The 13,319-nt window shown below is 36.9% G+C and overlaps 1 protein-coding gene across 2 annotated transcripts in view; it reads left to right on the top strand.

Moving 5' to 3' along the window:
- The window catches only part of MCC (MCC regulator of WNT signaling pathway), a 197,050-nt gene that overhangs the window by 23,321 nt on the left and 160,410 nt on the right, over positions 1-13,319 (top strand). For both annotated transcript variants that reach the window (XM_084504442.1, XM_084504443.1), the window contains exon 3: positions 2,745-2,956. In XM_084504442.1, the coding sequence (XP_084360568.1) occupies positions 2,745-2,956 (212 nt within the window). The remainder of the gene's footprint in view (positions 1-2,744; positions 2,957-13,319) is intronic.

Raw genomic sequence — 13,319 nt, 5'->3', positions numbered from 1 at the left:
ATGGATCCTTCAGTGCCGTACCATTTTGGTGGTTTCTCTCTTCTACTCTGTGAGCAAAGATGAAATCATAGAATGCCAGGTCCATCGGCATAGTCTGGTGAAACTATCTTTTACCAAACTAAAAAGCATGTTTGTATGGTCATGACTTATAGTCACCCACTTCTCTGTTGCAGTATGCAAGGCTTCTGCACAGAATGCTAATTGTTAGAAGATGAAATGCCATTTACATTCAGATTAACACAATTAAATGACACCAGCATCAGAACGTGGCCCTCTGTGATATTACCTTTGCAGGAGGTATGGCATCATACCTAATGGATCCTCACTTTCTGATTACTACTGTAAGAGCAAGTGTTGTATGTCAAATACAACATATATCCTGAGTGAATTACCAGCTGTAACTGAAGACACAGTTTTGACAAATCCAGAATTTCTCTGCTGAGCCCAGACACCAAAGGTGAATGAGTGAGGAGGACAGCATGTTTAGCAGCTGGAGTTCCAGAATCTGTTATATTGGTCAGATTTAGAGAACAGCAATAAATTACTAGAAATACTGGAAATGCCTTTCTCTCTAACAGTCATGACTCCTTTCATTTTTGGAATGTATATTTTAAGCCAGGAGTACAGGCTTGAACTTTTAAGAAAACTTGGGTTAAATATATAGTCACAATACTGTCATTACAAAACAAACAAACAAAAACCAAACCAACAATAATTCCATTTGTGACTGCCAGGTGTTTTCTGCATCAGTTCAGTGTTTTAATCGAATAACAGGTAGTGAAGTCTACGAAGGCCACTTGGTTCTTCAACAATGCTGGTATTGCTAATTCAATTAATATGAGAGCTTTTTGCTCAGGACAATGTCTTTCAAGTAATAGAAATTCACAGTGCACATACTCTGTTGAATGTGTGCCATACTTAGTCCTGTAAAAACAGGTGTGATACAGCCTGCTCTCAATTTTGTGGCTGCCCCTGTGGAGACAGAATTGTCTGAAGTATTCTTGTCTACTCTGGGAGAGGGCAGAACTGGTTCCCCATCTCCCCTCGTCTCCTGAGACATCTCTGCTGCTTCAATTCTGTTGGTTGCAGATTTTCCTGATGTACTGTATACTGTAGCCACAAGAGGGCAGAGATGTGTAACACTGTACTTAGTAGTCAGTGCCCTACACAGGATGTAATGTATTTATGGTTTGGATGTTAAACAGCTGGCAGTGGTATCTCAGTTCAACTGTGCTGGACAGCTTGCAGCATGCAGCTAGATTATTCACAGTTGATGCATACATTTGGTGTAAAAGTAATTGAATTAGTCTTTAATAGTTACCTGTACATGTAATATGAATCAAGTTTAGTTACGTTACTATAAAATATAATTATTTTGTTGTTATTTCTACTTGAATGCTTAAAAACTAGTGTATTCTCTTTACAATAAGCCAGGGAAACCATCTCAGGGTTTCTTAAGAGGATTTATCAGGTATAGCTGCTGTACAGGGCTGTTAGGATGTTGATCTAATGATATAAATTAGTTGCTACCTTGCTTCCCTTCTGGATGGTTTTCTATTTGCATGTTTGCAGATTTAACTTTTTTGGGGGAGGAAGTGAAAAGGCACTCTACTAATAGTTCATTACATAGTTTGTTCTTTCTCCCTGGCATTTTACTTAATAAGTGATAAACACTCACTTGGAACGCTTTGAGTGTTCAGAGAGAGAAATAGCTATAAAGGAAAAACTTTTGAGCCATCACGATGGCATTACAGACAATTACTTACATTTTGCTGATGGCATGGTGGATATAGAGCTTTGCTAAAGTTTTCAAATCTGGATTTTATTCTGACTTTTAATTTAGAATGGGTGCTTGGACAAGTCACTTAATTGTTTTCAGTATTCTTTGTGCTACATGTGAAAAACTATAGCGCTGCCCAGGGTTATTAAATAATCTATGGAATATTTTGCCATGCAAAAATTTTAAGCCTAAAATCTAAAAGCTTTTTAAAGGATTTAGACTGTTGTATATAAAACAGAAATCCACAGGGATTAAATGGTTACTGATAAAATAAGAAAACTGTTTAAAATTTGGTTTAGGGTTTAAACCTGTCTCTGACTGTAAGAAATTGGAAGGATTATACAAGAAGAAACAGCAACCCTCCATCTTCCTGATCTAAAAATTTTCCCTGAAGCATTCATTGTCTCTAGCTACATGACTGTAGTGTTGCATTGATTTTTTAATGAAACACCTTGTGACTGATGTTTCTGTGGAACCTGAACTGTAACGGGCAATTCTGAGATAATGAGAAAGTGTTGCTAACATAAAAATGTCATAAACACTGTACACCCACAGAATTCATATGTTGTGTTGTTATTCACTAAACTAAAAGTTAAGAAGTATGGTTTTCCTCTTCTGTTCTTTGATTAATGCTGTTTTTTAATCTGACATAGTTACTGACACTTCTTCATTCCGTGGTTCTTAACTACTGTAAATTAAACTACTTATTTTACATCCTTTAGTAAATAATGTATGCAAATGTTTTTCATTTTTTCATCTGGATCCTGTGATTTAGTAAACGTTCTGTGCATTGAAAATGTTACTGCTTTTCTTCTTTCTTTCTGGTATTGTCAGCATGTGCAAGATGGGGTATAACAACAGTGGAGCTGTTTGCTTTTTATTTTTCTGGAAAGGCAGGCTGGCTTGTTTCTGTGTTCTTTATACATAGCCCATACTAGAATGGTTTTCTCTTTCTGCATTTTAGGTGCCTTATCAGGAGCCAGAGAAAGCTGGGAGTATGATTCAGGAGCAAGAGACCTTCAGAGTCCAGACCTCCAGAGTCACTTTACACTACTGAAGGTGTTGGAGAATGGTGGAAGCAGTGGGACTCAACAGGCTGCTCTGCAGAGGCTTCTGTCTCAGGCCTCAAATTTTAGCAGCTCTGTTGGAGGAAGTTACTTGGAACTTGCCAACACTGTAAGTGCATTTTGCCTCTGCTTTTAAGTTCTGTAGATATTTTTTTATTGCTTTTTCCTGATGAAGTATATTAATCCATCCTTTGAACTGTCATGGAAACAATGCCAGGCTGCTGTTGCCTTTCATTTGCAAGAAAGCTAATGTGATTTTAGCAGTTGAAAGGTGCATAATATTTCTATAGTTTGTATAATTGAGTTCTACCAGAAAGGATAGGAGTTGCTGAGGAACCAAGTTCAAGTTCTTATTTTATACAGTTTAACAAAAGACAAATTATGTGTGAAAACTTCCTACCAAACATTTATTTATTTATTTTTAATCAGGGCATCAGATTGTTTAGAAGTATTGTGCAGAAAAGTTCTTCCGGTGTTGTTTCTGTACTGGCCACTAAATTTTTGATATTGGCTTTAAACCCTCAGTTGCAGCATATTGTGCTCTTTATTTCTGTAATGACTATTCTCTGTTGTATAAAAAATGCAGCTGTTGAAGCTATAAGGCTTTATTTTTGGCTTTCCCATCAATTTATTGGGATCAAGTTTGTGTTTTAGCTTTAAGTGAGGCATGTTATAGAAGACTGTTTCGTAGCATGTTTCTGATTATGCTGCACAGGGTTTTAAGTGGAGAAATAAAAGATGATAAAATGAAAGATACGTTTTTTGAATTTTATGATCGTTTATTGTCACATTTGACTTTGAAATTGATACATGATAATTCTAGCTGCAAGGGAACCTTAGGAGGTTGTCTAGTTCAGCCTCTTGCTCAAGACTTAATGCCTAATGGAAGTGGTTACTGGCATCAGAGTAAAATCAACTTCTTTAAGGTACATTACTCAAAAAGAAAATACCCTGAAAGTGTTTTTAAAAGACTTCTTCTAATATATATATGTTTTAAATTCATGAACACGATCTGATGTAGGACCGACGTTTCCAGGTGCAAACTAAAAATATGTAGATATTAAAACATGATTTATCTAAGAGACAAAAGACCTCAAGTAAGTTGACAGTTCCGTAATCGAATTGTGTCCTCATTTTCTCTAGCAAGCACAGCAAGAATTAACTGTGGTAAATTGTGAGCTCTGATCTTTGAGACTGGACAGAAGCATTTGAAAACTGTAAAGAGCAGAAAAAGTGCCAGCACACACGTAAAGAAGGCAAGATGGAAAATCTGGGTAATTATAAAACAGTTAGCAGCATTACTTATATCTCCCAGTATTTTTCTGGAGATGTGCGCAATTTTGACTAAGAGATGACATCTTGGTTTATATAAGAACAATCATGTCCAGCCAATCTAAAACCTGTTTTTACAGAACATTAGACTTTGGATATAGTGAAGGGATAGAAGATGATGTGTATCTCTGGTAAGGCGTTTGACCCTGACTTGAATAACGTTGTCACAATCAAATGCAGAATAGGGTCTAAACTACTACTTAGGTATTTGCGATTGGTTTTAAAGTTGTGAGGTGCTGTGTTTTTAGTACCTTTTTGAGCTCTGTTCTGCCCCATTCTCTGGTTTGCATGAAAACACTAACAAACTCAAATCAAACTCTACTGGTAAAATCAGTGCTTATCCACACTGCAAACTGGATTTGTGGTCATCCATTAAAAAGGTGCAAGTCTAAGGAAGATAGTGAATCAGTGTTCAGTTATACATATTTTCATGACTTTGATTGGTTTGCTTAAGAAAGTATGTTTTTGGAAAAATGTGAGCTACTTCCCATAAGCTTATTTTAAAGGATGTAGGATGATGCTTAACAGAAGTTTAAGTGGAGCTACTTAAGACCGATGTAGCTGTGCAAAAAGAATGGAGTGAATATTTTTATTTCTGGATTAGGACTATGAGTTGCTGTGTCCTTTTTGATTGGAGTTCATTCAGATTTCAAGGTGGGTGTGTACTAATACATCCTCTTTCTGTGCTCCTCCTGATTTATGATGATTCAGAAGTGGTGGGCTTTAGAAGCTGTTGTATGTTTGCAAATAAGAAGACACAGGTGTGCAGTGTTATTTAAGAATGCACGGTGTGAAGGCTACTGCATCACTCTAATATGTAGCTATCTTAAAAATAAAAATGCTGAAGGCTCATATGAAATAAGATCTCCAGGTATGATGGCTTTCTTTGTTCCCACCTCTAAGTTCCTTTTATGCTTACTGTTTTGAAAGACACCTTATCTTTGTTTTAACAAGCATCTATCCTACTTTTAAATATTCTATGCTCTTTTAAACCATAGGTACAATCAATAGTCTCTCATTTATATGTAGATGAATATAATAACATCTCCATTTGACTCCTTCTTAAGCACTGGTATCATGAGTAAAAGTCATATGCAAAATCTTGCTTTGGTTTTCTTACAATGGAAAGAAGAGGTGAGAGAAAATGGAGAGAGAGATTTACTTTGTTTTTCACTATTTGCATTTATTCAATTTACACTGTTAATACTGAGGGACTTACTACAGTCTAAATTTAGACTTCTAAAGAGAGAGACAGGCTTAGAGCTGTGAGCTATTATGGTCCTTTATTCTCTGTCTCTTTCTCAAAATGTTTTACCAAACTACATTTGCCACAATGATGGGCCTACCTGCTCCCTTGGGTTCATTTTGACACATCCCAAATCATTTTCACACTTCTGTGGGCTACATCTAGGGAGCTTTGCCATTTGTACAGAAGGAGCTGGGCAGACTTCATTACACTGTAACTAGGGTTGCTTTTAAAAAACAAACAAAAACAAAACAACAACAACAGCAACCCCCCCCCCAAGAAAAAAAAAAAAAAAAAAAAAAAAGATGGATCTTTTAATAACTGCATTTCTGCCCTTTTAGAGTTGATTGTTTCTTTTTGTAAAACTGTGTGATAGAAGAGCAAAAATTTTAAAACAAACCATGTGTGGACATTTTCCTCTGGTACATAAATGCTGCTGAAGTTAGCCAGAGTTTTAATCTTCTTCAGGATGATTACAAAAAAATAGAACCCTTCTCTGTCATCCTGCTCTTATGAATGGTTCTTGACAATTGAACATCTCCCAGATATATCTATGTGGGCCGTATGTACATATTCTTGAAAGTAATGTTTTTTACATTTCTTTGTAGATGTTTAGACTTCAGACTCACAGCTCTGAAAAAATATCTGTTGTATGGCTGAACATGTGTAACCTGGGTGGTCTCTGGTTAGAAGTTGTGATTCTTTTTTCTCTGTACGTATGACTATGCAGTCAGGCTAAAGACATCCCAGTGTATGTATAGCATGTCTAGCATATGTATAGCATATCTTGCAGCATAGATTATATTCCTCAATCAGAGGGTCTTCATGATGCTTTTAAATATTTAACTACTCAGCAGCATTTATCCCTGTTCCTTCAAAAGAGTGATGAAATAATAATAATAATAAAAAAAAAGCTGTTTGAAATTTAACCATGCATGTTCATTGCATGTGTTTGTACCTTTTAATTTCATTTTGCAATATTTTTGTTTATTAACACGTGTTCACATTCAGCTTTTATTTTACCTGAATAATTTATTTTGTAGTCTTTCTAGAATGTATAACTCTTTCAGCGTTTTTCAGATTCATCACAAGCAGTAAGAACACATTTCTCTTTATAGCTTCTCACATTGGTACCAGTATTTATGACTAACATATTAACCTTTAATGTGACCTGTCACCACTTACTGATGATGTACCTGTTTGTGTCAGTAGGTTAAACACTACTGCAAATATCTCTGACAGGAATCCACGTACATGTTCCAAATGTAGTCAGTCTGTGTTCTTCATATATATAAATTTTTAATTGCATTCAGATCTAAACAACTTAAGTATGTTTCATGGATAGCAAAGAATTCAAGCATTTCAAATTACTTCTGTCAGGAGTGTGCCTGTTTGGCAGTTTGCTTTGTATTTGTTCTTGTGTCTGCAAAGTTGGATGAGAATTGCTAGTCTGGGTACTTGTATAACTGTGGAGAAATAACTGATTCATGTAGTGTCGCATCTGCTTGCTTCCCAGGAGGCCATGCAATCTTGATTTGTTCCTGTGGTGCTATCAGGAGGAATTGCACTCTGTTGTAGAAAATGAAGTATTGTTGTTCTCTGGAAACTTGACACAGGGCAGCATTTTGATATGATATGCACCCTTCACACTGGAATTCCAGTGAAGTTCAATAAGATGAAGGAATGAGGTCTGCATATGTTTAATTTTCTTTTCATACTCTCCTTGCACATGATTGAAACAGAGTAGGTAAACTTGATACTTTTTCTTTATTGAGTAGAACATGTACATATAAATGCTCATGCATATCTGTGTGCTTACTGTTGGTTTCTGTTGTCTTATTTCAGTGTTGGTAAGATTAATGTATTTGTTGTCACAAGCAGCTATATTTACGTCAGTAAAACCAACTGGGATGGTTTGATTTGACATGATGATACGTTGATATGATTTCATACCTCTGTTCTGTCAGCTGGAAATAGCTCTGTTTTGTTCAGTAAGTTCCTGCACAAAGATCTTAAATTTTAAAAATGTAGCTCAAAGCATGCTGATGTATATTTTTTAACTAGCCAGTCTCTGGACTGCTATGTTCTGGAATGCTTTAATCTCTGTTTTTTTCCTTCCTAAGACGCTATAACTGTGAATACACCTTCCTTGCTATAGCTATTTTGGTTGTAAACATTTAGGAAATATTTGATGGGGGTATGGTTGACTTGCAGAGGAGAAAAGTACAGCTTTATTTTGGTGAATAGCCTGTGGTAGGATTCCTTCATGACCAGTTGCTTCTAGAAGCCCATGTTGCTGTTTCCTTTTCAAAGCAGTTGTGCAAGTACCACAGATTTGCATGTTCATACTAACTTAGAGAGAAGGGCAAATTTACAGAGTTACTTTCATTGCTTCCTTCAGCATCTCGTTGTTCTGGTCACTGACTAAGCAGGCATGATCCTGCTTTATCTTGAGCAGAGCTGTCAGTGCAAGATGAATGTGTCCAGAGCACTGGTGCAGATTGCTCCACCTGCCAACTCTGCACTCATTTCTCATCCTAAAGGGAGCTGGTTTTGGAGCATCTCCATCAAGAATAAAACAGAAAGCTAATGCAACAAGATTCTTAATGCATCTTCTTGAAACTTTCCTGGAGTATGCTCTCGAGTATGCTCTTCCTCAGCTTATCCTGTTTGGTTTGTATGTATGTGTACCTCATTTAGAGGTATTAGAGACTTTATTAAGCTTGGGACTGGATTGTTTTGATCACGCATCTCTGTGTGACAGGATGCTTTCTGTACGGTGCAATTAGGGTGACTAAAACAAATTTACTTCCTATTGTGGATCATCTGTGGCAAGTGTAGGTACCATCTCTGCAGGACACACAACTCAAACGTTCATGAAGAACAAAGGCAATACTGCAAAGATTCATAGCAAAGCCATGTAGCAGTTGTATTGATGTAAACTTCTCACCATGATCACTAGCAGATGAGAACCTGGTGTGTTTGTTTTAGGGAAGTGTCATGTTCTCTGAAAACAGATATTACCACAGTTCCTCTTTGTCAGACTCAGTGGATGCTTGCATTGCTAATTTTTCCTTCTTCAGAGTGTTGAGCTGCAAGTTATGAAAGTTATGACAGACAGAACCATTGCTTTGGGAAAACTATTCCTTTTAGTTTTTACTGAGTGATAATACTTCAGAAGTCACCTTTTTTTTTTTTTTTAGGGATAGGTGGCTTTTCCTTTGCCACCTAGAAGATCTGTGCCATAATTAGGCAAAAATCATTTGCTATGTGACTAGCAGAAGATGTGTAACTAAAAATGTTTTCTTATAAAGACTGATATGATTAGATTATCACAGGTAACAGGAGTCTGCTTTTTAGTCTTATAAATAAGTTTTTATTTGGCAGAACTCAATGTAGAGTGTTGAGGGAGTAAAAATGACGGTACTAAAAAGCCCATAGTACTCTCCCTCACCCCCCCTAAAGCTGTAAACCTTTGTATATGTACTGTAATTTTGTTAGGCTACATTATTGGCACATTTTAACTAAGCTGGTGAGCGTAGGTTTTCAGATTGACTCCTTAAGTACAGGAAAGGTGGTCTGGTTGCCAAAAAAAGCAAAAATGCTTTTGTAGGGGAGAGGGAAAACAGGACTTCACAGAGATTTGTGACTGCTGTGGAGAGACTTTTTTTATTCAGTCGAGGTACATACTCTTAACAGCTATCCTAAGTATGAACCATTTTTTCTGTTGTCCAATTTGTAGCAATCAGCAGTAAATTAAGCATGAATTTTATTGCAATTGCACAGATATATTTTTGGGTAAATGCTCTTTTAAATAAAAGTGTCAAGGAAGTTGAAGACAGAACTACACTTTGAAAGGTAATTCCACAGCTGGTTTGTAGGTTACTTTTGTTTCGTGTCACAGTTAATGAGACCATACCGTTAGGCATCTCATTTCTTTTCTAAAGCTTTTACAGTTTGACAGCTCAGTAAGATGTCCTTTTCTGGTGCCCCTTTTTGTTCTTTCCCTTCTCTCCAAATTTTGTATGTTTAAATTCAGACTGCTTGTTCCTCAGTTTGGGAAGCTTCACTCCTTCAGCTTCCCTGTCTCTTACATATGGGGAAATTTGGACCCCAGAGTATCAGGTATCCCATGCTCTCATGGAACATCTTTTTGAATAGGAGAGAATAATGCCTTTCTAGTCCGTTTGCATGAGACTAGTGTTGATAAGAAAACACATTCTATGTGTTTCAGGGAATTTATTCAGTGCTATGTCCACGCTGTAAGTTAAACCAGAGTGCACAGATTGATTTTTCCCAGGTTATTTTGTTAGGGAATCTACTCTGTATTCAGCATCTAGTGCACACTATCACAGTAAATCACGGGAACCAGGTCTCTTCCCCTCCTCCCCTTATCCCCACTTGTTTTCAGTCCTACATGCAACTGTTACTACAATTTCCTTTTATGAGCTGTTAGCATAAAAATGTAGGCTAATGATTCATTCAGCTGAAACCCTCCTAGGTAGGAAGGGTTGAAGTTTAAGAAGAATTCAGTGGTGTGGACAATGGAGCCTGCATTTCATAAAATATTTGTGCCTAAGATAATCATGCCTTTTGTGTCTTTGCTTCCAAGCTGGACATGTTTCCATTCAACCAGGCTTAAAATAAGATCTGAGAATTCCATTGAAGTGAAAACTGATTATGGGAATTCAGGATTCAGGAGGCTTGCCTTGTCAGAAAGCAGTCACGAAAACAGTTTTGTTTGATGGACATATTTTATGTTTTAACATTATGTCGGAAGCTGTTTGTCTTTGATTTCAAGCCAGCATTGTAATGGAGTTAGTTTGTTGACACAGGCATCGTGTGTAATAGGATAATGCAATGTGTTCATACAATCCTGGCTTCTGTGTCCCTCTACTAATGCTCAGTTATGCATTTTTCTCTTACAAGTTAAAAATGGAGATTATGGATTAGATCCTCCTGGAATCATCTATGCTATGTAGTTATTGGATCATAACAGACATAGCTGAGCAAAAGGCAGGTTATAAATTTCCTTGAAAACTTCTTTTGGTTGCATATTAGCACCATTTTTTTCTCTATATTAGATGATAATGTTATAGTCCCTTTCTTAGGACTCTATGCTGAGGTTCCTTTTTTGTTTTGTTTGAATCCGGTTTCTACCTCCACCTGCAGATGATCACAGCCCAATGTGATGGGTTTCAGCACAGGGCACATTTATTCAGGCAGCCTTTTAATAGATCCTTTTGAAAGAGGCTTTTAATTGGATCTTTTACGTGACGGTGGAACAATATCCTGTACAAGCAAGTGAGGAAGGTAAAGCTCACAGAATGATGGTTTTTAACCCGGCTCTGCAGTTGTAATTGTATAATGGAAACTAGCATGTGGCAATCAGGTGCTACAGGAAAAGGAGCTCTTAACCAGTCTGTCTAAATAGATGGTTTGAAGGCCTAGGGACTGAGTTACAAAACTTTAAATTTAGCTTAGTTGCAAGGACTTTGTACCCTGCACTTCCCCAACTTCTCTACTACATAGAAACTGTTTGTGCAACTCCATTTGTTCACTGTAGTTCTTAGAGCTCTGGCTATGATGCACATGCTCAGATCTTTTCACTTTTCCCTTTTTTTTTTTTTTTTCTCAGTTGTCTGCAATGATGAGCACTTCACCTTGTGTACTGGGCTAGCATCACTGCACATAGCTATACAGAATGTAGTATCATTATACCTGCTTGGCAATGGTAAGCTGAGCCTGAGGCCTGGGGTTAGTCCTCTGAACTAACATTAAAGTCCTGCATTCCAGTGTGCCAGAAAGATTACCATGTAGCTCTAGTCATGGGAACTTCTGTTTTATTAGCCTTTCTACTTGTTCTCTGTCCACTTGCTGCAGTTGTAGTTGGCTGAGCTTCTATGAACCCTCATTTATTAAAAAGTTGAGAAGACTTTTCCTTCTCCCCTTTTACAAGTATGCTAGACTCTTATGTTTTGATTACATGATATATAGGTATTTTGAAAATGAAGTGAAAATCTTTCCACAGTGAAAGTTTGCACAATTGAAAATGGACTCTAAGTGCTTTTCCAGTTCAATGCTAGTTCAGATCAAATGGAGTAATCAACCATTATAATGTCAACCGTGCAAGACAAGGCAGGGTTTCCACAGAAATCTATCAGTGTCATGATTAAATTCATCAAGATGTTTCTGCTCTCTGGAATCATTTCTCTATCACTGGTCAGGTTTGGGATATTGACCCAAGGCAGTGCAAGCTATTGGCACCATTCAAATTCCATGCTTCTCTTTCTGTTTTGTGTTTTTGTAGTGAATGTATGGTTGTTAGCATAGCTGTTTGGGGGAACTATTTTGGTGCCATTGCAGAGAAAATGGGAAGTGAGTACTTCTTCACATATATTCACTAGCACTTCCTCTTTTTGCATTTTGTGAAGATAGTTTTCAATATGATTGCTTCATTTTGGGATACAAAACCATATTGTCACTTCTCAGCTGGGAGACAGATTATGATAATACCTGCTTTGTACTACATTAGTAAACTCCACTTTTCATCATGGGAGAAAGTAATCAAAATAAACTATTTGAATTTCAGGGAGGGTGGTGTCTGCTCTGTGAAGAGTTGATAGTGAAATGAGAACCCCGCTGATGTGCACAAGTGAGGTTTGTACCCTTAAGCTAAATAGCCATCTCTTTTTTCCTACACAGAATTTCCTATTACTTTACCTACTTGAAGCTATAATTTTAGTGAATTGAGTGGAGAAAAAGATGTTGAATCTTTCTGCCTTATGCATTTTTAAAGAGGTGATAAGTGCCTATTATTGGTTGAATCTAATTCTTTGCCTGAATGTTGATTGTCTGGTATGTATTACAGAAAAGAATGAAAAAAGTTTGTTTATCTGCTAACCCCCCACAAGGATGCCAGGTGTTTCTTTATAATGATGAAATGTCTTGTGCTAGATTTCTAAATCATAATGACAGAACAAAACAGACTTTTTATAAGCTGGAGTTGTTTGTTTGCTGTGGTTTCATTGGTTGAAAGACCCTTGTCTGAGTGCGTAAACACTAGAAATATTTAGCAAGACATTTCTGAACTTAATGAAATAAGGGAATATCCAGGTGAGGCATGAAAGTAAAGGAGATTTTAGCTTTGTAACCGTGTTCATAAATGGTATTTTCATGAACATGAAGAAGTGTAACTAGCTTCAGAAGAGTGTAAACGGGTCTTGGGTTGTAGAACCAACAGACCATAAAAAAAGTCAAAGATAACATAAATGCTAAAGCAAGATTGCTCCCCGTCCCTCCCAGTGTAAAATGAAACTGTCAGGTACAAAGGATGAAGCAGCAATGAGGCAGCAGTAAGGCAGTCATGAAGATTATGTTCAGAAACATAAATGTAGAAACATGTATAGGAAAAAAAGTCACTGGAGAAATTCAGAAGTTAAAAGAAAAACTGCATTTTGTAGAGTAGACAGGCAGTTAGAGTAGAGAGCTTGGATTTTATGTTTAGCTGTCTGGAGAGAGGAAAAAAATAGACGTTTTGGGAAAAACAAAGAAGATTCATATTTACTAGATCCTGAATAGTAGGAAGTTGAGAAATGATCTGTAGGCTAAATTCTTGATCTTCATGAGCAGTCACTAAACTGTGTAGCCAAGGAAGACAGCCAGTAAAATATACTGCAGATGAGAGCTATAGGAATTCAACTGCAACGGTCTTAAATTTGTTGGTGGTAGAATGGATCTGGTTGAGAACTAGAGGTTTTAATTCACCAGAAATGTATATGTATCATTTCGGCTCCAATGATTGTGGAAGTAATTTTTGCTACAATTTCTGCCAAACTGAAAGCTCTCAAGTCTTCATAAGTGTTCAGTGAAGTTGATGTTTGTTATTTAAGTG

The sequence above is a fragment of the Aythya ferina genome (genome assembly GCF_964211825.1).
Source record: "Aythya ferina genome assembly, chromosome: Z".
Taxonomy (NCBI): Eukaryota; Metazoa; Chordata; class Aves; order Anseriformes; family Anatidae; genus Aythya; species Aythya ferina.
The sequence above is the reverse complement of the archived record's forward strand: the minus strand, read 5'-3'. Positions and strand labels throughout refer to the sequence as shown.